Source organism: Oncorhynchus gorbuscha, linkage group LG15, assembly GCF_021184085.1.
Source record: "Oncorhynchus gorbuscha isolate QuinsamMale2020 ecotype Even-year linkage group LG15, OgorEven_v1.0, whole genome shotgun sequence".
NCBI lineage: Eukaryota > Metazoa > Chordata > Actinopteri > Salmoniformes > Salmonidae > Oncorhynchus > Oncorhynchus gorbuscha.
In genome coordinates this window covers 67,387,620-67,414,924 of record NC_060187.1, presented here as the reverse complement: position 1 = coordinate 67,414,924, position 27,305 = coordinate 67,387,620, and the positions used below count along the sequence as shown (strand labels likewise).

At 42.4% G+C, this 27,305-nt stretch overlaps 2 protein-coding genes and 1 non-coding gene across 5 annotated transcripts; 1 reads left to right on the top strand and 2 right to left on the bottom strand.

Moving 5' to 3' along the window:
• Positions 1–1,101: 1,101 nt before the first annotated feature.
• On the bottom strand, positions 1,102–5,069 carry LOC123997844 (membrane-spanning 4-domains subfamily A member 15-like). 3 transcript variants are annotated; one of them, XM_046302448.1, is made up of 7 exons: positions 5,006–5,069; positions 3,846–4,087; positions 3,529–3,630; positions 3,118–3,174; positions 2,660–2,844; positions 2,041–2,178; positions 1,102–1,592 (listed from the first exon to the last, which is right to left on the bottom strand). In XM_046302448.1, exons 2-6 carry the CDS (start codon positions 4,044–4,046, stop codon positions 2,169–2,171), a joined length of 555 nt encoding a protein of 184 aa, XP_046158404.1. In that variant the 5' UTR covers positions 4,047–4,087; positions 5,006–5,069; the 3' UTR covers positions 1,102–1,592; positions 2,041–2,168. The 3 variants fall into 3 exon arrangements, with proteins under 3 accessions (XP_046158404.1, XP_046158403.1, XP_046158405.1); XM_046302447.1 differs by lacking the exon at positions 5,006–5,069 and adding an exon at positions 4,584–4,790; XM_046302449.1 differs by lacking the exon at positions 5,006–5,069 and adding an exon at positions 4,387–4,563.
• Positions 5,070–8,407: 3,338 nt separating this feature from the next.
• Positions 8,408–25,650, bottom strand: LOC123998232 (semaphorin-4A-like). The gene is made up of 14 exons (XM_046303265.1): positions 25,393–25,650; positions 21,927–22,087; positions 21,757–21,819; positions 21,550–21,648; positions 21,247–21,349; positions 20,952–21,071; positions 16,754–16,881; positions 13,479–13,660; positions 13,153–13,288; positions 10,558–10,747; positions 10,268–10,383; positions 9,985–10,148; positions 9,661–9,731; positions 8,408–9,528 (listed from the first exon to the last, which is right to left on the bottom strand). Exons 1-14 carry the CDS (start codon positions 25,490–25,492, stop codon positions 8,762–8,764), a joined length of 2,400 nt encoding a protein of 799 aa, XP_046159221.1. The 5' UTR covers positions 25,493–25,650; the 3' UTR covers positions 8,408–8,761.
• On the top strand, positions 20,392–20,444 carry LOC123998365. The gene has a single exon (XR_006832263.1). It is a non-coding gene; the product is annotated as a U7 small nuclear RNA (small nuclear RNA).
• Positions 25,651–27,305: the final 1,655 nt, after the last annotated feature.

The window sequence follows — 27,305 nt, the reverse complement described above, 5'->3', positions numbered from 1 at the left end:
ATTTAGAAGCTACAGGCAGTGCATCATGAACGTGACAGAACAGCTACTACTATAGGCATATATAGTACAAAACCACAGTCATTCATACCTTCCATCCATAGTATCCTAACTGTTCTATAAACATCTATGAATGAACTGAGTGCTCACCCCAGAGTCTTGGAGTTTCCTCTGGAATAACTCAACAGCTGTTCCTCTGAGAGGATATTGGTGGGAGGGGCACGGCATTCCTTCAAGTTGTAGCAAATTGAATCAAGGCTTGCTGTGTTGGGAGGGTTGAAACAAAACATCTTACCATAGTTAATAGTTGACTACTTAGCTCAGTAAATAGGTACTTAATTTAAATCTTAACAGTCCATGCATGACAACATGTTGGTTGTTTTTGGCATGTTCCTCCTTCATAGTCTTTACAGGATACTTCAAAGGGTGTGATTGTGAATGTTACTGATTCAGCAAGCAGTCATTTGATTTGTCTTTGTATTAGTTAGCTACTCATAAGGAAAACAAAAATCATCTTTAATTGAGTAATGTGCTGCTGTATTGATCTACTCTCAAGCAATATTTTATAATAATGATACAATTTCAGATCACCTACCTTTGCCTTCTGTTAAAATTAATGGGATAAGCAGTTTTTCTTCTTCCAGTAACACACCCAGTGAAGGGTAGTGGTTTGTAGAATGCACTGCCTACCCTGACTGCACATCATCACTGGAGAAACAAGGGGCAAATTTGTTTTGTGTGGCCTGGTTCCCCAGGTGAGCAGGGTTTGCTCATTTTCAACCATTCCATTGGTCCTAAAGACAAATCTCCATCCACCAGGGCACCGGGCCATGCAAAACAAACTCGCCCAATGCAAGACCACTAATCAATTCCTCCTACTGATCTGTTGGGGGGTGAGCCCCAGCTTTTAGTAGAGCGCCACTCAACAACATGCATTCTCAGTTTCACTTCAAATCAATAAGGCAAAAGATGAATGGCTGATTTGAGTGCATGTGATGTCAGGTTGGCATTTCACCTCCAGAAAAGCATTATACAGTTGGAACCAGATGGAAATAAGGTTACTTTGACCTGTGTAAACTTCTACCAATGTAGACACTATAACGCTTGAAGAGGAAATATTACATTTACTGAATGAAAGAATGATACACTGTCAGAAATCAAGATATTAACTCTACAGTAATATGAAATAGCAAAGGGAATAACAGTCCTACTTGATATATTAGGAACCACTACAGAGCAATACATTCATCAAGACAGAACCATCACCAGGACACGACTGCTCACATTGATGACAAAACAATCAGACACATTCACAGCGTGTCACACTTCCTAATGATAATCTTCATGCACAGTTTAGGTAAGCAATTGTGAAATAACGAATTCAAACAAGAGAATCACATGAGTACGTAGGGTATACTACAATGCAATATGTGTTGTAAGAAGTAGGGTGAGGTGTATGGCATGGTTCTGCCTCAAGGAGAGTATGGTGGAGCCGGGGTGTCAGAATCTTCAACACTGCCCAGTAAGGCCACATCACTGTCGCTCAGGGAGGCCTGGCTGGCTCCGGTGGGGTCAGTACCAGTCTCTACCACCACCTAGACCCAATGACAAGGTTCAGGAAGGAGGAAGGAAGGAGGATGAAGTGAGGAACTAGCACAGACTGGCATCATCTCAAACTGGCCATTCAACATAACCCATATACCCTTCACGATTCTGGGGATTTGAAAGGACTGGATTGGTGTGTCTAAGCAATATGGTGTAAACTCCAAGTCTACCAGAGGACTAGGTGGAGCTATTCAGTTATTGCTGATACCTAGCAGTTTACAAGAGGGGGAGTCAAGAAGCAACAAATGTTATGGGAAAGTTAGGGATTGTAGCAATGTTCTGTTAAATAGGCCAAATGGTTCATGCCCCACAGCATTACATGTTTGAACTACTGTAAGACTGTACTTGTTTTTAATGTACAGCTGCTGCACTCTCTGCCTGTTCAACAGACTGTTAACCTGTTGATGTAAGCGTTGACTGCAGTGTTCTCAAGCTTACCATCCCCCGGCCACGGCTCAGGCTGTAGTACCCATGGAGGTGAATGACTTTCCCAGAGAAGACGCAGACAGTGAGAGCCACACAGAGCTCCATCACCGTCAGGACCAGCAGTAGGCCCTTTACCCCATTCAAGACTGTCTGATGCACACAGGGGTAAAGCAAGAGGAATATGTGTCAATGGTTGGGCTAATGATTTGCATTGTAACTTTAGCAGGATTTACAAGTTTTGTTCAGGTTTCCCATCCTGGTAAAACAATATCAACCGTATCTCGTAAATATCTAAAACATTTAATAAGCCTGCAAAGATGTATTTCTCTAGCTCCTTGCAACCTTTAATAAACAGACTGTTTGGAAGCACAGGAGGCTGCTGAGGGGAAAATTAATCATAATCATTTCCAGAACAGTGCCAATGGAATGGCATAAAACACATAGAAACAATGTGTGTGATGTATTTGATACCATTCCACTTATTCTGCTCCAGCCATTACTACGAGCCGTCCTCCCCAATTAAGGTGCCGCCAACCTCATGTGTTTGGAAGGTTACTGAGTTCTCTGAAGTTAGCACAAGAAATAAATAAAGCAAAATTACATGAACCGGGTCACTGCCATAAATACTTACATATATTCTCCTAACCATACTTGTGCATTCCTGTATCCTGTTCTGGTTGGAATTGGAAGTATAGTTGTCATCAGTTTCGATGCAAAACCATCTTCATGTTTTACAGTCAGCAGCATGCAAATATAGGCAACCCCAGCCAGAGCCACAAGAACACTGACGACATTCACAGCCAGAGTCCCTTTAATCTGACAGGGTGGGAAATGGAGAGGAGGGGAAACTCAACAACCATTGTGTGACAATGTTAGTTTGTTTTGTTTAAAATATATGGACATAGGAAATCCATTAACTGTTCCAATTGGTTAGATTTTTGGTTTGTGAATTTTGGTCTAGAAAATATGTCCTGTTTTACTTCCTAATAGCAAAGATTTTATTTCTGATATATATCTCAACTTATAAATCTAATAAAGTAAACTTGAAGTGCACACTGCTATTAACCACAATCACAGCGAATGACTTACCAGACTCAAACGTGTTCCTTTCCGGGCAGCCACAGTGAGAGATCCAGAGAGGACAAACTGGAGAGTGTGAGCAACACAGGAGAGAAAGACACTTTAGACCATTGACATATGACACTAAGGTGATGCTGTCCAATCAACTGCCACATCCAATGTCACCTACTGTAGAGGCCTACACTTTATAGATAAACACAAGTTCTGCTGTCTCCTGTGGGTGTGGGATGCCCTTTGGTCATGAATGCTGATCTGAAGTCAGTTATCCTGCTTCTTCACCTACTTTTCTAGGTTACAGTAGTACTACTGTAAGATATATGATGCCAGATTCACTCTGAGGAAACATCTCTAAAATTGCATGTGTCCGTGTAGCATTAAGTGTGTTGGATATTACTTGCCCACTTGGGACCTAGAACTTACAGCAACTCCCATGAAGAGTGGGAACTGGTCATACAGGATAGGGGAGAGAAGAGCAGACAGGCTCATCACCAGGCACACCAATCCAAGGATGATCTGCACAATCTGAGACAACAGTAATTCGGGGAACATTAAGTAACAATAGTGGAAATGGTAACTAATAGTGGTTTACAGTTTAGCCTAGATGTTTCTTCTAAATCAAATTGCCCTCAAAGGATGTTAAATACAGATCTCTACAATATCACAGCCGATGATTGAATCCAATGGCAAATGGATGGAATGAGCACTGAAAACAAAGGACAGTAATATTCTGTTCTCACCCCAAGAGATTGTGGCTGAAGCTGCAGGAACACCCTTGTCATCTCTGACACTTTAGTGGTAGGCAGTGGCACAGCGAGGGGCGCACTCTGGATTTGGGGAGTGACATTCAGAAGTGTCTCTGAAGCCTGGCCACTCTCCACCAAGGGGAACACTTGTGTCACTACCACAATTCCGTTTGCAGTGGTGATAGAGGTGGACATGGTTGATGATCCTTATTTGGGTGGTTGATGACAACAAACACCTGAGAAGAAAACAAACTACACACTGAAAGCTTGATGCTTTAATGCAGTTGCAGACATTGTGTTAGTGTTTATTATGGCATTACAGATAGCCTAAGTCTTCTTTAGGTTGTCCTTGGTTTAGAAATATCATTTCGATTTCATTATCCTTTTAGATTTTTTCAAATGACCAAAAACAGCGGTAACTAGCACAGACTTTTGCCTTTTTTATGTCCCGCAAAGTAGATTTGATATCAGTTAGACTAACATCATTGAAATGTTAAACAAATCAATTACAATATTGACAACATTCAATGCTTACAATATATGACAGCCTTTTTTCAAGCCACATTTGAGTTGCACTTGTAAATCTGTGTTTTGTATTTCAATGGAAATTGAAAGTAAAACTGTGGAAGCTTGCAAATGTTTACATTTGTTAGGCCTACTGCTGTTAACACACATCGCCTAATCAACATTAATTTAGACAACATTTGTAACATATCAAATCGAAAAATGTACCACTTGTCCACTTTTTCCAGGTGCGGGAACAGCTAATGTACAAACACGGAAATACAAGGATATAATCTAACAGGCTATCTAACAGATCCCTGTTGCGTCTGCTATTTTCATTTATAACGCGTTCAAAACAATTGGAAACTCGGAAATATTCGACTTCAGTCCGTTCATGACAACTGGGACTTCGGGGGGAAACACTTTTGAACTGTCATCGGAATTCAAAATCGGAAGCTGGACCATCTTTCTAGAGCTGCAACTTTCCGACCTGAAGATTACTGACATGATTTGATTTTTTTTTCCGAGTTCACAGTTGTCTTGAAAGCACCAATATCACAGTTTATAAACTCAGCGACGCAACATCGCGAGACGTCTGGGAACGCTTGCGAAACAGACAAGGGTGCATTCCAAACACTTAACAAACACACCTTCTCCCCTCAGCCCTCAAATTAAGTCGACACTTCTGATAACGTTTCATGACGTCTGACGAGTTTCCACTTGCAGGGCAAGGGGTGAGGGAGTACATAATTAATTGAAATGGACCGCCCTTGCCCGCAAATTTTGTTACTCGTTCGTCCCGCAACGGTTGCATTTTCAGCCACTGGTAGTTTGTGGGGGCTGTAGTCAATTATGATTGCATGTCTACTTATATTAACTGTGTAATTATTATTATAAACTGGGTGGTACGAGCCCTGAATGCTGATTGGATGACAGCTGTGGTATATCAGACTGCATACCACGGCACGGGTATGACAAACCATTTATTTTTACTGCTCTAGTTATGTTGGTAACCCGTTTGTAATAGCAATAAGGCACCTCTGGGGTTTGTGGTATATGGCCAATATACCACAGCTAAGGACTGTGTCCAGGCACTCAGCAATGCAGGCACTCATACATAAGAACAGCCCTTAGCCGTGGTATATTGGTCATATCCCTCACCCCCTCATGACTTATTGCTTAAATATATATGCCTACTGTATGATAGCTAACAAATTAATTAGCGAACTAACGTTAGCCCGTCTAGCTACTTCTGAAGAAGGAATATGTTTTATTCTATAATTTCCTAAAGCTAACCAAACAAAAACAATTACTTTTACTAGATGTGTTTGTGCATTAGTAGCACAATTTCTAACTTATTTACATTTGTTTTTACTTACACTTGTATGTTGACTCCATATTGACGTTTTAAGTTTTGCCTGACTTTTCTTAGCGGATGTACAATCACCGCAAATTGAATTATGGGACGTTTCATTCCCCCCTCTCCACACCACTGCCACTATCTGGTGTCATCTATGCATAGTCACTTTAATGAACTCTACCTACATGTACATACTACCTCAACTAACCGGTGCCCCGCACATTGACTCTGTACCGGCACCCCCTTGTATATATTGTTATTTTTTTACTGCTCCTCTTTAATTACTTGTTACTTTTACTCTTATTCTTATCCATATTTCTTTTAACTGCACTGTCGGTTAGGGGCTCGTAAGTAAGCATTTCACTGTAAGGTCTGTTGTATTCGGCGCATGCGACTAATAAAATATGATTTGATTTAGGCCCCGAAGTGAACATAATTGTGCTCTCGCAAACTCCATTAAAAACCAGGGCTAAAGGGCTTACGTTGCTTCCCTTGCTTGGCTAATCATTTGGACCGACAACAAATATGGCCGCGGAGATTCCCCAAAGGGCACAAGGCGGAAGGGTAAGTGGATGACGGTGTGTCTTATGAGTTTGAAACGCAGCCCAGGCCAGGTAATTTACCAGAAAACCTCCTCAAAGTTCTGTTAATTGTGTAAGTCTAAAGTCTAAATCGTATCCTTGGGACAACCCAACTCTGTCACCATTTCTTTGTTGTTGATTTAACTAGGCAAGTCAGTTAAGAACAAATTCTTATTTACAATGACAGCCTACACCGGCCAAACCCGGAAGACATTGGGCCAATTGTGCGCCGCCCTATGGGACTCCCAATCACAGCCGGTTGTGATACAGCTTGGAATCAAACCAGGGTGTCTGTAGTGACGCCTCTAGCACTGAGATGCAGTGCCTTAGACTGCTGCGCCATTCGGGAGCCCCAACGGTTAAGATAAGGGTTAGTTAATTAAGAGTATGGTTTAGGGTAGGAACGTCCCAACTCCCAAGGATCCCGGATAAAAGTAAACAATTATTAACCTGTCAAAGGTGCATAAAGATGGAGGAATTCAGATATGTGTTACTGTAATTGAGTTATTCACATTCCCAGTGGGTCAGAAGTTTACATACACTCAATTAGTATTTGGTAGCATTGCCTTTTAAATTGTTTCGGGTATCCTTCCACAAACTTCCCAAAATCATTTAGGTGAATGTTGGCCCATTCCTCCTGACAGAGCTGGTGTAACTGAGTCAGGTTTATAGGCCTCCTTGCTCACACACACTTTTTCAGTTCTGCCCACACATTTTCTATAGGTTTGAGGTCAGGACCTTGTGATGGCCACTCCAATGCCTTGACTTTGTTGTCCTTAAGCCATTTTACCACAACTTTGGAAGTATGCTTGGGGCATTGTCCATTTGGAAGACCCATTTGCGACCAAGCTTTTACTTCCTGACTAATGTCTTGAGATGTTGCTTCAATATATCCACATAATTTTCCATCCTCATGATGCCATCTATTTTGTGAAGTGCACCTGTCCCTCCTGCAGCAAAGCACCCCCACAACATGATGCCGCCACCCCCGTGCTTCACTGTTGGGATGGTGTTCTTCGGCTTGCAAGCCTCCCCCTTTTTCCTCCAAACATAAAAATGTTCATTATGGTCAAACAGTTATATTTTTGTTTCATCAGACCAAAGGACATGATATCAGACCAAAAAGTATGATATTTTTCCCCATGTGCAGTTGCAAACCATAGTCTGGGTTTTTTTATGGCAGTTTTGGAGCAGTGGCTTCTTCCTTGCTGAGCGGCCTTTCAGGTTATGTCAATATAGGACTTGTTTCACTGTGAATATAGATACTTTTGTACCCGTTTCCTCGAGCATCTTTACAAGGTCCTTTGCTGTTGTTCTGGGATTGATTTGCACTTCTCGCACCAAAGTATGTTCATCACTAGGAGACAGAACGCGTCTCCTTCCTGAGCGGTATGACGGCTGCGTGGTCCCATGGTGTTTATACTTGTGTCCTATTGTTTGTACAGATGAACGTGGTACCTTCAGGCATTTGGAAATTGCTCCTAAGGATGAACCAGACTTGTGGAGCTCTACAGTCTTTCTTTTTTTCCTCCATGATGCCAAGCACAGAGACACTGAGTTTGAAAGTAGGCCTTGAAATACATCCACAGGTACACCTCCAATTGCCTAAAATGATGGCATTTAGCCTATCAAATGCTTCTAAAGCCATGATGTAATTTTCTGGAATTGTCCAAGCTGGTTAGAGGCACAGTCAACTGAGTGTATGTAATCTTCTGACCCACTGGAATTGTGAATTATAAGTGAAATCTGTAAACAATTGTTGGAAAAATGATTGTGTCATGCACAAAGTATATGTCCTAACCGACTTGCCAAAACTATAGTTTGTTAACAGGAAATTTGTGGAGTAGTTGAAAAACGAGTTTTAGTGACGTCAACCTAAGTTTATGTAAACTTCCGACTTCAACTGTACTTTTTCAAATTACCGCCTATGAGCTAGAATTGGAATCTTTAACTGTGCTAATGCAGATTTTTTTTAAAGCAGTGATGGAGAGCACTGCATAATACGGTGATCTTAGCAAATGAGGCATTTTTGATAAGTACTTGTGGGCAGCCATCTTTATGCATGTCCACTATTATTTGGTGACAGCCAAGGGATATGAAAGATTCAGAAATGTAATTTCTCCTTTTTATTATAGTAGGCTTAATAAAAGAGAATGAACATTCCTACAGAAATAAAGACACTTGTTTTGTAGCCTATAGAAAAAGATGTCAGCTGAGGAAATGTAGGATTACAAAAATTGTATTAATTTGAAATTAATAGAAATGTGCATTATCTGTCTGTTTAAGTTGAAGACAAATAGGCTCCACGTGTAAATAAACTTACCCTTCACCCCCCCTCCCAAACACACTTTTTAATTTACTTATTTATAAATCTTCAACAAGCTCGAATCCACCTGATGTTATGTCATCAAATGCCTGTTGAAAAGAATTGACTCTCGATGAAGATAGATATCTTCTGAGTCCATTCATTCTGCCATCTTTATAGAGGGAGGTGAGACTTCCAGGGGGTCATTCTCTTCCTTGTATCCCCCCTCTGCAGTTTCCGAGGGGCCCAATTTATATCTGCCCTGCAGGTGCCCCCCATAGAGCCCTCCTAGCACTAGCACTAGCACACAAACACACACAGCCAGGAGAAATGATACTGCCACCAATTCACTATGGTAATTCTTGGCTATTAAGGGTTCATTGTGGTTGACAATGTCTTCTGGTTTCTCACTGCTGGACTGGGGGTCTGGGGTCATATCCTCTGGCTTCTCAGTACTGGAATTGGTGTCTGGAGTCTTGTCCTCTAGATTCTCAGTCGTGGACTGTGTGTCTGGAGTCTTGTTGGTTGTGGTTACGTCTGTGGTGATGACTGGATCCTCCCCAAAGTTAATGAGGCCTAGCTTCTCAGTGTCGCTTGGAGTCTCCATCATAGTGGTCATCTGGTCTTTAGTCTCTGTGGTGGTGATCCGAATTTGAATGGCTGGAGTGTCAATGGCCTGAGGAGAGACACTCTGTCTCACAGTGTAGATAGCTGCTGTCTCCTCATAACCCCTCTCAACAGAGATGCAGTGGTAGATTCCAAAGGTGTCAGGTGTGGCCATGAAGACCAGATTCTCATCTCCAGAGTGAAAGAAGAGGTGGTGGGGCAGAGCGCTAGCTTTGGCGGACTTCCAACTCAGGGTTGCCAGATTGGAGGATCTGGAACACTTCAACCTCACTACTTCATTTAGCTGTGCGTACACCTCCACTGGGGATAGAATGTGAGCACAGACAAATTAGTGAGTTATACATACTATAGAGCACTCAATGCTTAAATGTTTTTTTACTGGTTTTATTACTTTATAATCCCAATACACTTGTGTCTAATTGTAGTGATCACCTAGCAGAGGTTTAGCTGTGAGGGAACCTTGACACTCCTTCATCACGTTGCCATGCTCCACATCCTGCCGTCTGACAGCAACAACACATACAAATGCAAAGATGGAGTGAGAGATGGAAAGGTAGGAGAGAGAGAGGAATGTCCATTAATATTGGTGCCCTGACTGTTCTCTTCATTGCACAAACGCATGCATGAGTGCTAGGCTGGGATGTCATCGATTTTACAATTATTTATAAAAAAAGTAAATAATGAATGGAAATGCCACGGGGAACCATCAGTATGTGGAGGCCAGTGATTAATCTAAAGATCTAAATATGTACTCACGCATTGGCTGGAATGGCAGACACACTGGCACAGTGTCCACTAGCAGGGTCCCAGCCACAGAGGGGGTCTCGTGCCAAAACACACTGGGCACAGCTCTTATAGGATGAGCACTGGGATACAGGCACCTGGGTCACCCCTTCAGAGGTCCCCACATAAAGCACACCCTGCGATAGGAGGAACAGGCATCAAAGGGCTTTAGTGGATGAAAGGCCACAGACAGTATACAGAGAGATGCCATTTGAAAACATGTATTGACAAAAGTTAAGATTGAACAAATGTGTACCTTGGAGGTGGAGAGAAGTATGTTTTTCACCAGCTGTGGTTGTCTGAACACTTGGATCTCCTCTATGATGTGGGTATCCTTGTTCAACAGCACAACTTTGTGGAGAAACCCAGACTCTGACCAAGAGAAGAGTGAAAGACAAAAGTTGCAAACAAAAGAAAATGTGCTGGGACAAAATTATCTGCCATCAAATTTGGGATGGGAGTTGTATCACCACATGAGCAATCGGACAGAAGTTTACAGACCAAGATTGAAGAGCAACGTCCAAATTGAAAATAACTATGACACACCACTAAGCAGGAAGAGTATGGTGTAGTCCTGTCCATTGGCCGCTTTTGTCCGTAGTGCAGCAATCCGACTGTAGCGCTGGTCAGGGGAGTTGAGAACTGGTGCACTGCCTATCGGACGCACACTTCCACTGGCTAGGAAACTTTCCTTGACTGCCATTAGAGTGGTGTCTGAGGCATTGGCCAACCCACACTGTCAACAAAAAGGCCATAAACTCAGTCATTACAATTGCCATGAGGGAAACAAAGGGGTTAAAGAGGATTTGGTCACTAGGCTAATTGCACAAGTCCACAAATGTATGATTTTTAAGTAATTAATTTGCATTTTATTGCATGACATAAGTATTTGATACATCAGAAAAGCAGAACTTAATATTTGGTACAGAAACCTTTGTTTGCAATTACAGAGATCATACGTTTCCTGTAGTTCTTGACCAGGATTGCACACACTGCAGCAGGGATTTTGGCCCACTCCTCCATACAGACCTTCTCCAGGTCCTTCAGGTTTCGGCGCTGTCGCTGGGCAATACAGACTTTCAGCTCCCTCCAAAGATTTTCTATTGGGTTCAGGTCTGGAAACTGGCTAGGCCACTCCAGGACCTTGAGATGCTTCTATGGAAACACTCCTTAGTTGCCCTGGCTGTGTGTTTCGGGTCGTTGTCATGCTGGAAGACCCAGCCACGACCCATCTTCAATGCTCTTACTGAGGGAAGGAGGTTGTTGGCCAAGGTCTCGCGATACGTGGCCCCATCCATCCTCCCCTCAATACGGTACAGCATCCCCAAAGAATGATGTTTCCACCTCCATGCTTCACGGTTGGGATGGTGTTCTTGAGGTTGTACTCATCCTTCTTCTTCCACCAAACACGGTGAGTGGAGTTTAGACCAAAAAGCTCTATTTTTGTTTCATCAGACCACATGACCTTCTCCCATTCCTCCTCTGGATCATCCAGATGGTCATTGGCAAACTTCAGATGGGCCTGGACATGCGCTGGCTTGAGCAGGGGGGACCTTGCGTGCGCTGCAGGATTTTAATCCATGACGGCGTAGTGTGTTACTAATGGTTTTCTTTGAGACTGTGGTCCCAGCTCTCTTCAGGTCATTGACCAGGTCCTGCCGTGTAGTTCTGGGCTGATCCCTCACCTTCCTCATGATCATTGATGCCCCACGAGGTGAGATCTTGCATGGAGCCCCAGACCGAAGGTGATTGACCATCATCTTGAACTTCTTCTATTTTCTAATAATTGCGCCAACAGTTGTTGCCTTCTCACCAAGCTGCTTTTTTTAACATGTTTTTTTTTTAAACCTTTATTTAACCAGGCAAGTCAGTTAAGAACAAATTCTGATTTTCAATGACAGCCTAGGAACAGTGGGTTAACTGCCTGTTCAGGGGCAGAACAACAGATTTGTTCCTTGTCAGCTCGGGGGTTTGAACTTGCAACCTTCCGGTTACTAGTTCAACGCTCTAACCACTAGGCTACCCTGCCTATTGTCCTGTAGCCCATCCCATGCTTGTGCAGGTCTACAATTTTATCACTGATGTCCTTACACAGCTCTCTGGTCTTGGCCATTGTGGAGAGGTTGGAGACTGTTTGATTGAGTGTGTGGACAGGTGTCTTTTATACAGGTAACGAGTTCAAACAGGTGCAGTTAATACAGGTAATGAGTGGAGAACAGGAGGGATTCTTTTAAAAAACTAACAGACTGTGAGAGGCAGAATTCTTACTGGTTGGTAGGTGATCAAATACTTGTGTCATGCAATAAAATGAAAATTAATTACTTAAAAATCATACAATGTGATTTTCTGGATTTTTGTTTTAGATTCCGTCTCTCACAGTTGAAGTGTACCTATGATAAAAATGACAGACCTCTACATGCTTTGTAAGTAGGAAAACCTGCAAAATTGGCAGTGTATCAAATACTTGTTCTCCCCACTGTATATAAACCTATTATAGCCACTGCAAAAAATAGGTAAACCATGAGAATGGATCCTTATAACGGATATTGTTCTCAACCCTGCCCATATACCCTAATCTACCCTGAGAATACAAACACTAAGAACACCTGCTCTTTCCATGACATAGACTGACCAGGTGAAAGCTATGATCCCTTATTGATGTCACTTGTTAAATCCACTTCAATCAGTGTAGATGAAGGGGAGGAGAAAGGTTAAAGAAGGATTTTAAAGCTTTGAGACAATTGTAATATGTATGGTGTATGTGTGCCATTCAGAGGGTGAATGGGCAAGACAAAGGATTTAAATGCCTTTGAACAGGGCATGGTAGTAGGTGCCAGGCGCACCGGTTTGTGTCAAGAACTGCAACGCTGCTGGGTTTTTCACGCTCAACATTTTCCCATGTGTATCAAGAATGTTCCACCACTCAAAGGACATCCAGCCAACTTGACCCCACTTTGGAAAGCACTGGGGCAAAGACGCTTTTTGAAACATTGTAGAGTCCTTGCCGCAATGAATTGAGGCTGTTCTGAGGGCAAAAGTGGGGGAGCGGGGGGGGTTGCGCAACGCAATATTAGGAAGGTGTTCTTAATGTTTGGTAAACTCAGTGTATACTTCTACAGTATAGGATTGGCCCATCCACACCTTGCCCAGGTTGCTACTCTTGTCCATGCGAGGACTCCATTGGTGGTTTTGGAATATCTTGTAATTCCCAGCAAACACATATTTGATGTCCCCAAGCCGAAAGGCACACACAGCAGACTGCCCTGAAGCCACTGACCTGGGAGTGGAAGGGGAGAGAGGAGATATAGACAGAGGGTAGGAGGCCAGCAGGAAAGAGAGATGTGAAAGAGGGGGAAGAACCATAGAAAAAACTATGTTGTGAGAAAGTTAACCCAAATATTGGCACAATTGTTTGGTCATGTCATTAGACCTCCAGACATCTCATCTTACATGAATAAAATGCTCACCATTGGGATGTGAAGATACCATAGAAAATAATATCTTGTGTGGAGTAGCCCTCTGACGGAGTGAGGGTGAACACATCCTGGATGATATTGAAAGGCAGCTCTTTGGGAGGCCGACAGAGAAGTTCGGCTTTAGCAAAGGAAGTCCAGCGGTTCTGCAGGATGCGCTCTCCCCCACTGTCGTCCTGACGCACCCACGGACAACATATTTGTTTAGTAATAATCATGACATGGTTCACTTTTTGGGGCACTCTGTTTTGAGAGTGTTCTGAATACACCTCAGGCCTTCAGGAAATATCCACACCCCTGGACTTTTTCCACATTTGGTTGTGTTACTGCCTGAATTTACTGCCACAATACCCCATAATATCAATGGAATTACAGTGAGCTCCAAAAGTATTGGGACATTGACATTTGTTGTTGATTTGGCTCCGTACTCCAGCACTTTGGATTTTAAATTATTCAATGACTGTGAGGTTAAAGTGCAGACTGTTAGATTTAATTTGAGGGTATTTTCACGTCAACCGTTTAGAAATTACAGCACATAATTACCTAGTCTTCCCGTTTTAGGGGACCAAAGGTATTGGGACAAATTCACTTGTGTATTAAAGTAGTCAGAAATGTAGTATTTGGTCCCAAATTAATTCATGGCACACAATGATTACATCAAGCTTGTGACTTTACAAACTTGTTGGATGCATTGGCTGTTTTTTTCCGTTATGTTGAAGATTATTTTGTGCCCAATGGAAATGGTAAATAATGTATTGTGCCATTTGAGTCACTGTTATTGTACAGTACATAAGAATAGAATGTTTCTAAACACTTCTACATTAATGTTGATGCTACCATGATTACAGATAGCCCTGAATGAATAGTGTATAATGATTAGTGAGAAAGTTGGATGCACAAATATCATAACCCCAAGACATGCTAACTTCTCTATTTGTTGTCTTAAGGGGGAAGATGTTACAGCCTTTGGTTTTTCCATGTATGTTTTGAGGTTGGACTTTAGCTCATCAGCACATAGGGCGTACTGATTGCTGTCATCTCGTTAGTCAGTATGTTTTACACCTGTGCTGGATTGTCCATTTTGTTAGTCGGAAGGTGTTTCAACTGAGCTGGCCCATGTGCTATTTAAGAGTGGCTGGCCCAGTACTCCAGTTGTCTTGATAGATGTGGAGGGTTAACATCTTTAGTTGCGTTAGGATGTTTTGGCGGGTATGATATTTGTGCATCTGTAACTTTCACTCATCATTATTCATGATTCTGTACCCCACACATACAATTATCTGTTAGGTCCCTCAGTCGAGCACTGATTTTCAAACACAGATTCTATCACAAAGACCAGGACGGTTTTCCAATGCCTCACAAAGAAGGGTACCTATTTGTACAGTTGAAGTTTACATACACCCTCCTGCAGCAAAGCACCCCCACAACATGATGTTGTGCTTCACGGTTGGAATGGTGTTCTTCGGCTTACAAGCATCCCCCTTTTTCCTCCAAACATAACAATGGTCATTATGGCCAAACAGTTCTATTTTTGTTTCATTAGACCAGAGAACATTTCTCCAAAAAGTACAATCTTTGTCCCCATGTGCAGTTGCAAACCGTAGTCTGGCTTTTTTTATGGCGGTTTTGGAGCAGTGGCTTCTTTCTTGCTGAGCGGCCTTTCAGGTTATATCGATATAGATACTTTTGTACCTGTTTCCTCCAGCATCTTCACAAGGTCCTTTGCTGTTGTTCTGGGATTGATTTTCACTTTTCGCACCAAAGTACGTTAATCTCTAGGAGACAGAACACGTCTTCTTCCTGAGCGGTATGATGGCTGCATGGTCCCATGGTGTTTATACTTGCATGCTATTGTTTGTAAAGATGAATGTGGTACATTCAGGCTTTTGGAAATTTCTCCCTCGGATGAACCAGACTTGTGGAGGTCTACAATTTGTTTCTGCGGTCTTGGCTGTTTGTTTTGATTTTCCGATTATGTCAACCAAAGAGGCACTGAGTTTGAAGGTAGGCCTTGAAATGCATCCACAGGTACACCTCCAATTGACTCAAATTATGTCAATTAGCCTATCAGAAGCTTCTAGAGCCATGACATAATTTTCTGGAATTTTCCAAGCTGTTTAAAGGCACAGTCAACTTAGTGTATGTACACTTCTGACCCACTGGAATTGTCATACTGTGAATTATAAGTGAAATAATCTGTCTGTAAACAATTGTTGGAAAAATTACTTACCGATTTGCCCAAACTATAGTTTGTTTACAATAAATTTGTGGAGTGGTTGAAAAATGAGTTTTAATGACTCCAACCTAAGTGTATGTAAACTTCCGACTTCAACTGTAGATGGGTAAAAAATAAATGGACAAAGGATGGTGGTGGCTGCATCATGTTATGGGTATGCTTGTCATTGGCAAGAATTAGGGAGTTCTTTTGTTGGATAAAAATAAATAGAATAGAGCTAAGCACAGGCAACATCCTAGAGGAAAACCTGGTTCAGTCTGCTTTCCAACTCTGGGAGACAAATTCACCTTGCAGCAGGGCAATAACCTAAAACGGAAGGCCAGATATACACTGGCATTGCTTACCAAGACGACATTGAATGTTCCCGAGTGGCCTAGTTACAGTTTTGACTTAAAATGACTGTCTCTCAATGATCAACAACCAACTTGACAGAGTTTGAAGAATTAAAAAAAGAATATTGTGCAAATGTTGAAAAATCCAGGTGTGCAAAGTTCTTAGAGACTTACCCAGAAAGATTCACAGCTGTAATCACTGCCAAAGGGGATTCTAACATGTATTGACTTGGGTGTGAATACTTACATAAATGAGATATTTCTGTATTTTATTTTCAATACATTTAGAAAAATGTCTAAAAACATGTTTTCACTTTATCATTATGGAGTATTGTGGGTAGATTGGTGAGAAAATGTCATTTCAACCCATTTTGAATTCAGGCTGTAACACAAAAAAATGTGGACTAAGTCAAGGTGTATGAATACTTTCTGAAGGCACTGTAAATACTCTCCTGTCAGTAATGACAGAGGAAGCAGTCACATTTCTGACTTGTGAAAAAGAGAAGTTGCATCTCTGGGGTTCTCATATCCTTCTGAGTAAATCTGTGCATAGGAGAATGGGGAGGGACACTGGCCTACCATTCTACCAGGTTTAGGGGGCAATGTTATATTCAATGAGGATTTCTTTTCCAATTCATTAAGTGGATTAATGTTAATTTCTCCTATATTAAATGGAATCAAAGCCCCATCCTGTTACTTACCTTGCAGACCTGGGCTACCCGCGCTACTTTGAACTCATCCAGGAAGCTGTACTCATTTCCAACTTCACTGAAGAAGAAGTACACCTTCCCTTCGCTGGTGTCAGATGCGGAACTGACGAAAGTGGGCTCTGAAATTAAGGAAATTACACAAACATCTATTCAAGCACAGACGGGTAATACACAACATGGTATGCGGACACCCCTTCGAATTAGTGGATTTGGCTATTTCAGCCACACCGGTTGCTGACAGGTGTGTAAAATTGAGCACACAGCCATGCAATCTCCATAGACAAACATTGGCAGTAGAATGGCCCATACTGAAGAGCTCAGTGACTTTCAAAGTGGCACTGTAATAGGATGCTAACAGTCAGTTTGTCAAATTTCTGCCCTGCTAGGCCTGTCCCGGTCTGTGCTGTTATTATGAAGTGGACACGTTTAGGAGCAACAACGGCTCAGCCACAAAGTAGGTAGGCCACACAAGCTCACAGAAGGGGAGTGCTGAAGCGCGTTGCGCGTACAAATCGTCTGCCCTCGTTTGCAACACTCACCACCGAGTTCCAAACTGCCTATGGAAGCAACATCAGCAAAATAGCTGTTCGTTGGGAGCTTCATGAAATGGGTTTCAATGGCCCAGAAGCCGCAATACCAAGCATTGGCTGGCATGGTGTATATCTTGCCGCCATTGGACTGGAGCAGTGGAAACGCATTCTCTGGAGTGATGAATCACTCTTCACCATCTGGCAGTCCAAAGGACGAATCTGGGTTTGGCGGATGCCAGGAAAATGCTGCCTGCTCAAATGAATAGTGCCAAATGTAAAGTTTGATGGATGAGGAATAATGGACTGGCGCTGTTTTTCATGGCTTGGGCTAGACCCCTTAGTTCCAATGAAAGAAAATCTTAACGACCTTCTAGACATTTCTGTGCTTCCAACTTTGTGGCAACAGTTGAGGGAAGGCCCTTTTTTTGTTTCAGCATGACAATTCCCACGTGCACAAAAACATTTTTTCTAGATAGGTGTGGAAGAACTTGGCTGCCCTGCACAGAGCCCTGACCTCATCCCCATCGAACACCTTTGGGATGAATTGGAACGCTGACTGCAAACCAGGCCTAATTGTCCAATATCAGTGTCCAACCTCACTAATGCTCGTGGCTGAATGGAAGCAAGTCCCTGGAGGCTGTTCTAGCAGCTAAGGGGGGACCACCTCCATATTAATGCCAATGATTTTGTAATGAGATGTTCAAAGAGCAGGTCTCCACTTACTTTTGGATATTGAGTGTAACTATTTTCTTGCCAATTCAACAGTTGCAAAATCAGTGAATGTAGAAGTGTTCAAACAACAATCAAAGTTTGACCTGTTGATATATTTAGTCATTCTTAATACACAATAAAATGTGAACAATTGGTTTTGTTGTGGGCAGAATAGGGAGAACAACAGGGTATCGAGCACAGAGCCCTGGGGGACACCAGTTGCTTATGTTCTGTTTCTTGAGCTGAAGCTAACACAAAGGTGTATGTTGAATTTGTATAGCGCTCGCCAACTTGTAGTCCTAAAAATTGGAAATAAGTTACCTCTGGTATGTTTGGCCATTCCTATGGGGGAAATTAAATGGGAAAGAATGGGGTTTTGGGATAAACTTATAAATTAGGTCTGAGGTTAACACACGCTTAGGAGATCTTATAAATTTTGTTCTATGAGATATTATCAGTCAGTTTACATGACCTTTCATGAACTATGAAGACTATGTGTTTGTTTTGAATACATAACTGATTCAAAATTCACAATCTTCATCAGCTAATGTAACTTTTTTATCTCATATAACAAAACATGTAAGATCTCCTAAGCCTGTGTTTAACCCCATGAAAAAATAATACAGTACTTACTTTAGAAATCTATAGTAAACAATAATATTCTGTAGAATACTATACTACACACTGTAGTATCCCACGATTGTGTACTATGTTGTAGTATACTGTCAAATACTATAGTAAATACTACAGTAGTATCTGGAAAAACACTACACTTTAACTATAGTAAATACTACAGTATTCATTTAGCATATCTCCATTCCCTTCCCCCATATCCTGTTTTGTGCCACCCATAAGTAACAAAACCAACAGGCCTCCCGAGTGGCACAGTGGTCTAAGGCACTGCATCGCAGTGCTAGCTGTGCCACTAGAGATTCTGGGTTTGAGTCCAGGCTCTGTCGCAGCCGGCCGCGACCAGGAGACCCAGCGTCATACGGGTTAGCGACTCCTGTGGCGGGCCGGGCGGAGTGCATGCTGACACGGTCATGCTGGCTTCCGGGTTAAGTTGGCATTGTGTAAAGAATCAGTGCGGCTTGGTTGTGTTGTGTTTTGGAGGACACATGGCTCTCGAACATTCGCCTCTCCCGAGTCCGTACGCGATGAGACAAGACTAACTACCAATTGGATACCACGAAAATGGGGTGGGTAAAATATATATATATATATATATATATATATATATATATGACTATAAACTCAGCAAAAAAGAAGCATCCCTTTTTCAGGACCTTGTCTTTCAAAGGTAATTTGTAAAAATCCAAATAACTTCACAGATCTTCATTATAAAGGGTTTAAACACTGTTTCCCATGCTTGTTCATTGAACCATAAACAATTAATGAAAATGCACCTGTGGAACGGTCGTTAAGACACTAACAGCTTTCAGACGGTAGGCAATTCAGGTCACAGTTATGAAAACTTAGGACACTAAAGAAGCCTTTCTACTGACTCTGAAAAACACCAAAAGAAAGATGCCCAGGGTCCCTGCTCATCTGCATGAACGTGCCTTAGGCATGCTGCAAGGGGGCATGAAGACTGCAGATCTGGCCAGGGCAATAAATTGCAACGTCTGTACTGTGAGACGCCTAAGACAGCACTACAGGGAGTCAGGACGGACAGCTGATCGTCCTCGCAGTGGCAGACCACGTGTTACAACACCTGCACAGGATCGGTACATCCTAACATCACACCTGCGGTACAGGTACAGGATGGCAACAACAACTGCCTGAGTTACACCAGGAACTCATCATCCCTCCATCAGTGCTCAGACTGTCCGCAATAGGCTGAGAGAGGCTGGACTGAGGGCTTGTAGGCCTGTTGTATGGCAGGTCATCACCAGACATCACCGGCAACAACGTCGCCTATGGGCACAAACACACCGTCGCTGGACCAGACAGGACTGGCAAAAAGTGCCCTTCACTGATGAGTCGCGGTTGTGTCTCACCAGGGGTGATGGTCGGATTATCATCGAAGGCTTTTATACACAGAGGCCTGTACTCTGGAGTGGGATTGATTTGGAGGTGGAGGGTCCATCATGGTCTGGGGTGGTGTGTCACAACATCATTGGACTGAGCTTATTGTCATTGAAGGCAATCTCAACGCTGTGCATTACAGGGAAGACATCCTCCTCCCTCATGTGGTACCCTTCCTGCAGGCTCATCCTGACATGACTCTCCAGCATGACAATGCCACCAGTCATACTGCTCGTTCTGTGCGTGATTTCCTGCAAGACAGGAATGTCAGTGTTCTGCCATGGCCAGCGAAGAGCCCGGATCTCAATCCCATTGAACTATCTGTTTAGACCACAGTCCTACCTACCAACAGGTTATGGAAAATGTGCTCTTTTAGTATTTCTCCAGTAGGTTTCCTCAAGGAGAAAGCCTGCACTACTATGTCAAAGATAAAACAAGAACACAGTAATGTCTGCAAAAACACTACAGTAAATTCTATAGTATACTACATTCTGCAAAAACAGTATAGTAAATACAACAGTATACTACAATCTGCAAAAACACTACATTAATCACTATAGTATATACTACAGTTTTATTTTATTACAGAATTTATACTGTAGTTAACTGTAAATACTACAGTAAATACTACAATATTCACTGTAGTGTGTTTGCTGACTACTACAGTATACTACAGTGAATACTACATTTAAGTCTGCAAAAACACTACAGTGAATACTGTAGTGTGTACATATACCATAGTATACTATATCATTTTTTAATGTTGGATATCACAGACCTTATCTTCAGCGTTTATCCAAAAATCCTCTAAAACTCTCATTAATTTTCCCATAGGTTTTGGCCAACGAGCAAAGGCGGAGTAAGTGCCCAAAAAAAACCATGTCATTACTATTGCGCTCTCTTTGTTTAAGACCACTCACCATTCAAGGTCACTGAGGTATCCTGGCTAACATCTGGGCGACCATCCTTACTGAGATGGCGGGAGACCATTGGTGTCTTACCCCGGAAGTCATTTGTCGTGGCTGTGAAAAGCTCACCATCTATATGTATAGAGAAACATGTTCAAAATTGAGGTATCCGAGTGACGAGAACAAAATACAAAGTAGAGCATTTATTTGGAAGTGTTGGTGTCTTCTTGGCAATTATCATGTGGCATCGTCACCAAGGCAGTCCACTAATTCAGCTACAATTGGCTCTCCACGTCATCAATCTCACCAACAGAGATGGCTGTGTTTCTTTGATATGGGTTGAACGGGCAGCAACCTCTTCCATTATTGTACTTCCTGGGGACTTTGGCCATGGTGAGAGTGTCTGTGTCCTAAGAGAATGAGAGAGAAAGGAACAGACACATTGAGAGAGGGGAGGAATTATAGGACCATAAGTGGGAAAAAGAAAGAGGGGTCATTAAAAGTATGTTATAGATTTCACTATGATATAAATACTCTGTCTATCCAAATATGATGTAAAGGAGAAGAACAGAAGGCTTTAGGAGAGTCTAGGAGATCTGCAGAGTCTTACCATATAGGTATCATGAGGGTTGTACGCAAATGTTCCACAGGCATACAAGTGGGTGGCATTGATGGGTTGCAGCACTCGCACAAAGTTGGGACAGTCCGTCTGAGGAAAATAAGTACATAGGCAGATATCAAAGAGGTGAGAGTGGTTCTCATGGTTTCTTGTGAAGGCAAGTGTGTGCATTTAAGTGCATGATGACTCAATGAATACCGTTTCTTTCTTGCCCTTAGTGGTACACTCGTGTAGAACATCTGGAGGGGGCTTCCATTCCATCTATAGGAGAAACAGACAGAGAGAATATTTCTAGACTGTAGGAACCTTTTTATGAACGTATCTCTGATGAAATAAGACAGCTCCCTCTTCCTCTCGAATGTGCCTACCTTAGTCTTCATGGTTATGACATCAGGCTGGCTGACATCCAATGAGAGCACAGCATCTTGTGCCCCTACAAACAGAGTGGAGCCGTCGTCACTTAGCAACAGTGTGGTGGTGTTTTTAATGTCTGGTTGGCTGAATAAGGGAAGAGGTCTCTCTGGGCTTTCTGAAAGGAAAGGCAAATAAAAATGGTATGATTATGATGTATGTTTGTGTGGACCACCGGCTAACACCGGACCATGGGTATTGATACATTCTTTGTTAATTGTGTTTGATGCCCTTCCATTTACACAATAAGCCTTTCACCCCCAGCAACCACAGCTAAAAACTTACAATGGGGTTCCATAATGTAGCAGCTAGTGCTCACTTTTACACTGTGAGAGTTGGCTCATATTCTCATCTCTTTTTACCACAACTGTTGTAAAACGGCATACGTACTGTGTATATATAGGTATCCAAACGAAAACTCAGACTATCTGGTCTCACGTTTGAACATGTAACATTGTGCACAGTTTAATTTTAGATTTTGAGTGGCTTGGCCTTTGAATCTACCATCTTGACATCTCTGATTGTGGTCATTGACTTTCTTGTAAAACTGTATGCAAGCAAATGAGTCACAAAGGTGCAAAAAAAGTGTAGAAATACTGAACTGTAGCTGACGACCGTGTGATCATGCTCTCCGTAGCCGACGTGAGTAAGACCTTTAAACAGGTCAACATACATAAGGCTGCGGGGCCAGGCGGATTACCAGGACGTGTGCTCTGGGCATGTGCTGAACAACTGGAAGGTGTCTTCACTGACATTTTCAACATGTCCCTGATTGAGTCTGTAACACAAACATGTTTCAAGCAGACCACCATAGTCCCTGTGCCCAAGAACACAAAGGCAACCTGCCTAAATGACTACAGACCCGTAGCACTCACGTCCGTAGCCATGAAGGGCTTTGAAAGGTTGGTAATGGCTCACATCAACACCATTATCCCAGAGACCCTAGACCCACTCCAATTTGCATACCGCCCAAACAGATCCACAGATGATGCAATCTCTATTGCACTCCACACTGCCCTTGGACAAAAGACAAAACACTTATGTGAGAATTCTATTCAGCTCAGCGTTCAACACCAAAGCTCATCACTAAGCTAAGGATCCTGGGACTTAACACCTCCCTCTGATACTGGACTTCCTGACAGGTCGCCCCCAGGTGGTGAGGGTAGGTAGCAGCACATCTGCCACGCTGATCCTCAACACTGGAGCTCCACAGGGGTGCGTGCTCAGTACCCTCCTGTACTCCCTGTTCACCCACGACTGCATGGCCAGGCACAACTCCAACACCATCATTAAGTTTGCAGACGACACAACAGTGGTAGGCCTGATCACAGACAACGACGAGACAGCCTGTAGGGAGGAGGTCACAGACCTGGCCGTGTGGTGCCAGAATAACAACCTATCCCTCAACGTAACCAAGACTAAGGAGATGATTGTGGACTACAGGAAAAGGAGGACCGAGCACGCTCCCATTCTCATCGACAGGGCTGTAGTGGAGCAGGTTGATTTCCTCGGTGTCCACATCAACAACAAACTAGAATGGTCCAAACACACCAAGACAGTCGTGAAGAGGGCACGACAAAGCCTATTCCCCCTCAGGAAACGAAAAAGATTTGGCATGGGTCCTGAGATCCTCAAAAGGTTCTACAGCTGCAACATCGAGAGCGTCTTGACTGGTTGCATCACTTCCTCTGAGCGCAAGGCACTACAGAGGGTAGTGCATACAGCCCAATACATCACTGTGGCTAAGCTGCCTGCCATCCAGGACAAAATGCCAAGTCTAGGACAAAAAATGCTTCTCCACAGTTTTTACCCCCAAGCCATAAGACTCCTGAACATCTAATCAAATGGCTACCTGGACTATTTGAATTGTGTGCCCCCCCCCAACCCCTCTTTTTATGCTGCTGCTACTCTCTGTTTATCATATATGCATAGTCACTTTAACTATACATTCATGTACATACTACCTCAATTGGGCCTACCAACCAGTGCTCCCGCACATTGGCTAACCGGGCTATCTGCATTGTGTCCCGCCACCCACCAACCCCTCTTTACGCTACTGCTACTCTCTGTTCATCATATTATGCATAGTCACTTTAACCATATCTACATGTACATACTACCTCAATCAGCCTGACTAACCAGTGTCTGTATGTAGCCTCTCTACTTCTATAGCCTCGCTACTGTATATAGCCTGTCTATTTACTGTTGTTTTATTTCTTTACCTACCTGTTGTTCACCTAACACCTTTTTTGCACTATTGGTTAGAGCCTGTAAGTAAGAATTTCACTGTAAGGTCTGCACCTGTTGTATTCGGCACACGTGACAAATAAACTTTGATTTGATTTGGAGAAATAGGGGATATAATTGACCATTGTTTTGATTGGGTAACAGCTTGAGGGGAAAAGTAAATGAATTATGAAAAAATACAATATTGGATGCCCTATGTAGCATAAACCAACTACAACTGTCACCTGACCTAAACATGTATTATCAGGCAGTCTGTGCTAATAGTGTATTTAAGTGTGTCTGTCCATGCAGTCTGTCTGTGGCCTTAATTATTAGTTCCCAAACTGTGGGGTGCAGGCGGAGCGTGGGGGTCCAGCTTTCGACTTACTCTTGAAAGTTGTAATAGTAGAATGCACAAGGTGACATTTTGAAATTGGGTAGTGCATAATCTGTTTTCCTCGTCATGTCTGTCATTGCATACCTTAGAGAGCTATTTATAACTTGTCAGAAATGTCCAGGTCAACTAGCCCATGTGAACTAAAGTGTTTTAGCTAGGTTTTTTTGCCCAGAGATTCTGTTGGAATGTTTGCGTCACTCAAATGTCATATGAATACACATTAGACATGGCAAAACCTATAGAATTGCAAGAAAATTAGCTTTAAAACTGCAACATTTTCTCTTCACCCCATGACAAAAGGGTTCAAATTGCAGGAAATAAGCTTTAAACCTGCTAAATATTCTCTCCGCCAACAAAAGAGGTGTGTGTCATGAACAGTGCTTGTGCCCATAGAAATAGACGTGGCGAGAGCGAGTACAGGGCGGGGGCGAGGGGTGTTCCCCAATGCTGGAAGGGGGGCCTGAGTGAAAAGGTTATGTGCCTTCGTGTCTATTGTGCCATTGTGTTTCATGCCACTGTGGTTTATTAAGATTTAGAGGAAGAGGCACAAACTGAAATTCAAGTGACATGCATACAGCCACAAGCTATGCGTAGTCGGAACATGTCTCAGCAGTTCAACATGAGGAAGTGTTTTTTCATATTATATCCTGACAAATGATATATTTACATGAAATAAACTTGAAATAATATCTGTCTTTCCTGAATGCTGCATCTTTGCAAGATTCACACACAGATGCAAATACATAAAAACCCAGTAAATGGACATGAAGAAACAATAATGAATCAAATGTTCTACTAACCGAGGGGGAAGGAGATCCGTGGAGGTTCCAACCCTAGTGAAGGGGTCAGGAGAAGCCCCAGTAGAGCAGAGAGACTCCAGGCCAGGTTCCCATATGCCATGATGGGGGTGCTCCTCTCAACAGGACCGGCTGGAATACCTGGATGGAGATTGAGGCGGAGGATGTGGAAGGATCTGTTGTTGAAGAGGACTTCCTCATATGAGCACAGTGTGCGTGTTAAATGTGTGTGAGTCTGGCTGTGCTGAGAGCTTTGTTACACACTTCTGAAAAAGGTGTTGCAATGCTGTAGCCTGCATCGTCTGACTTCCTCTCGCCATCACCAGAACACGAAAAGAGTGCCTTTTGCGCCCCTTTGATATTTTAAGTAGACATTGTGCACCAATATTGAATTTTAAAAGACTGTTACAATAAATAAAGTGCCCTGTTAATATTGACAATATGTAGAATTCAATAAATCAGATTTTTAATATGAATAAAGACTTGCAACCTCTGATTTTAACCCACTTAACGCCAACATTTCTCCAAGTTATCACCATCATCGTAAAGCCATAGTTATTTTGTTGCTTTGAAAGTCATATCTGAATATTATTATTAATTTCCTGTGATTATTGATTCATTTACCTATGGCCCTCATTTTAAGGTTGAAACTAACTCTCAATGGAATATGGTAACACTATTCTGTTTTAAATATTTTTTTCAAACATTTAAACTAGTCGATTTCCGTAGCCCCGTGGAAATCAAATTAGCATAATATCCCATAGGGTCCAACTGCGACTTCATCTCTCAGAGCAGTCATCCCTCAGGTTCTATGCTGCTACCTACTGATATATCATCTCTCAGTGCAGTGCACCTCACAGGAAAAGTAGGGGTGTCGAAAGGAGTGGGCGTTCCGAAATGAACCATAATAGTAGAAGAGGGGCTTTCGAAATGAGTCTTACATGCTGACCATATCCGGCAGGAGCGTTGCAAAATAACTCATTCAAGCTGCCCACGTGCTTGGTTCTACTTTTGACACACTGCAAGTCCCACCTCTCCCATCTTCTCATTGGTTTTTGGGAGCATATACCCATGTGGGTGAATGAAAGAAGAACTGAGGTCCACACTTCAGTCCAGTTGGTGGTGGTAATGCACCTTAAAGTTGGTTGCCAACCGACATATAATACAAAGAAGAAGACGTCTGAAGGAGGCGAGTTTACTAGAAACTAAGGTTTCCCCTTTTATCTGTGGATTAATTGTCGGAGTAGAGAACAGACGGTTTGTGTGACTCAAAATTCTACAAAGATCCAGAAAAAAGGACCTTGTGCATTTCAGGTCAAATTAACAACCTGATGTTTATATCCCAGGACAGGTTAGCTAGCAACAGCAAGCTAGCTAGCTAAATGTCTATGAATGTTTAATGTGTTTCGACCTGTCCACAAATTAATAGTTGGTCCAGAGTTCTATTGATATTTCAACCTGCTTGTCCTGATCGCGTCAGGTGTGGATGAACAAAATCAACATTTGTGCGATTGCCCAGTCTAGTCAGCATGTTAACACTAGAAGTGCTGGAATTCCATAACTACTAGAACCACCATGACTTGATATTTAAATTATTATTATTATTTTAAAAATTCAATAATGAATAATACATTGTAAAATGAATGCAGCTTTTATTTTAAGGTAGCTAACGTTAGCTAACATTTACAAAAAAGTACAAGTTACATACATGGCTACTGGTAGGTAACGTTCAAAGACACAGTGAAGACTTTTTTTTTTTTGCACAACAGAAATTCCTTACTGTCATCTCTGCAAACCTTGTCTAATGTTCGATAACCCAAATTACATCTTGAAAGGCACCTTTCAAAACCCCACTTCTCCTTATATGGTTCCTTTCGAAACGTCCACTTCTTTCAAAACCCCCAAATTTCCTGAGA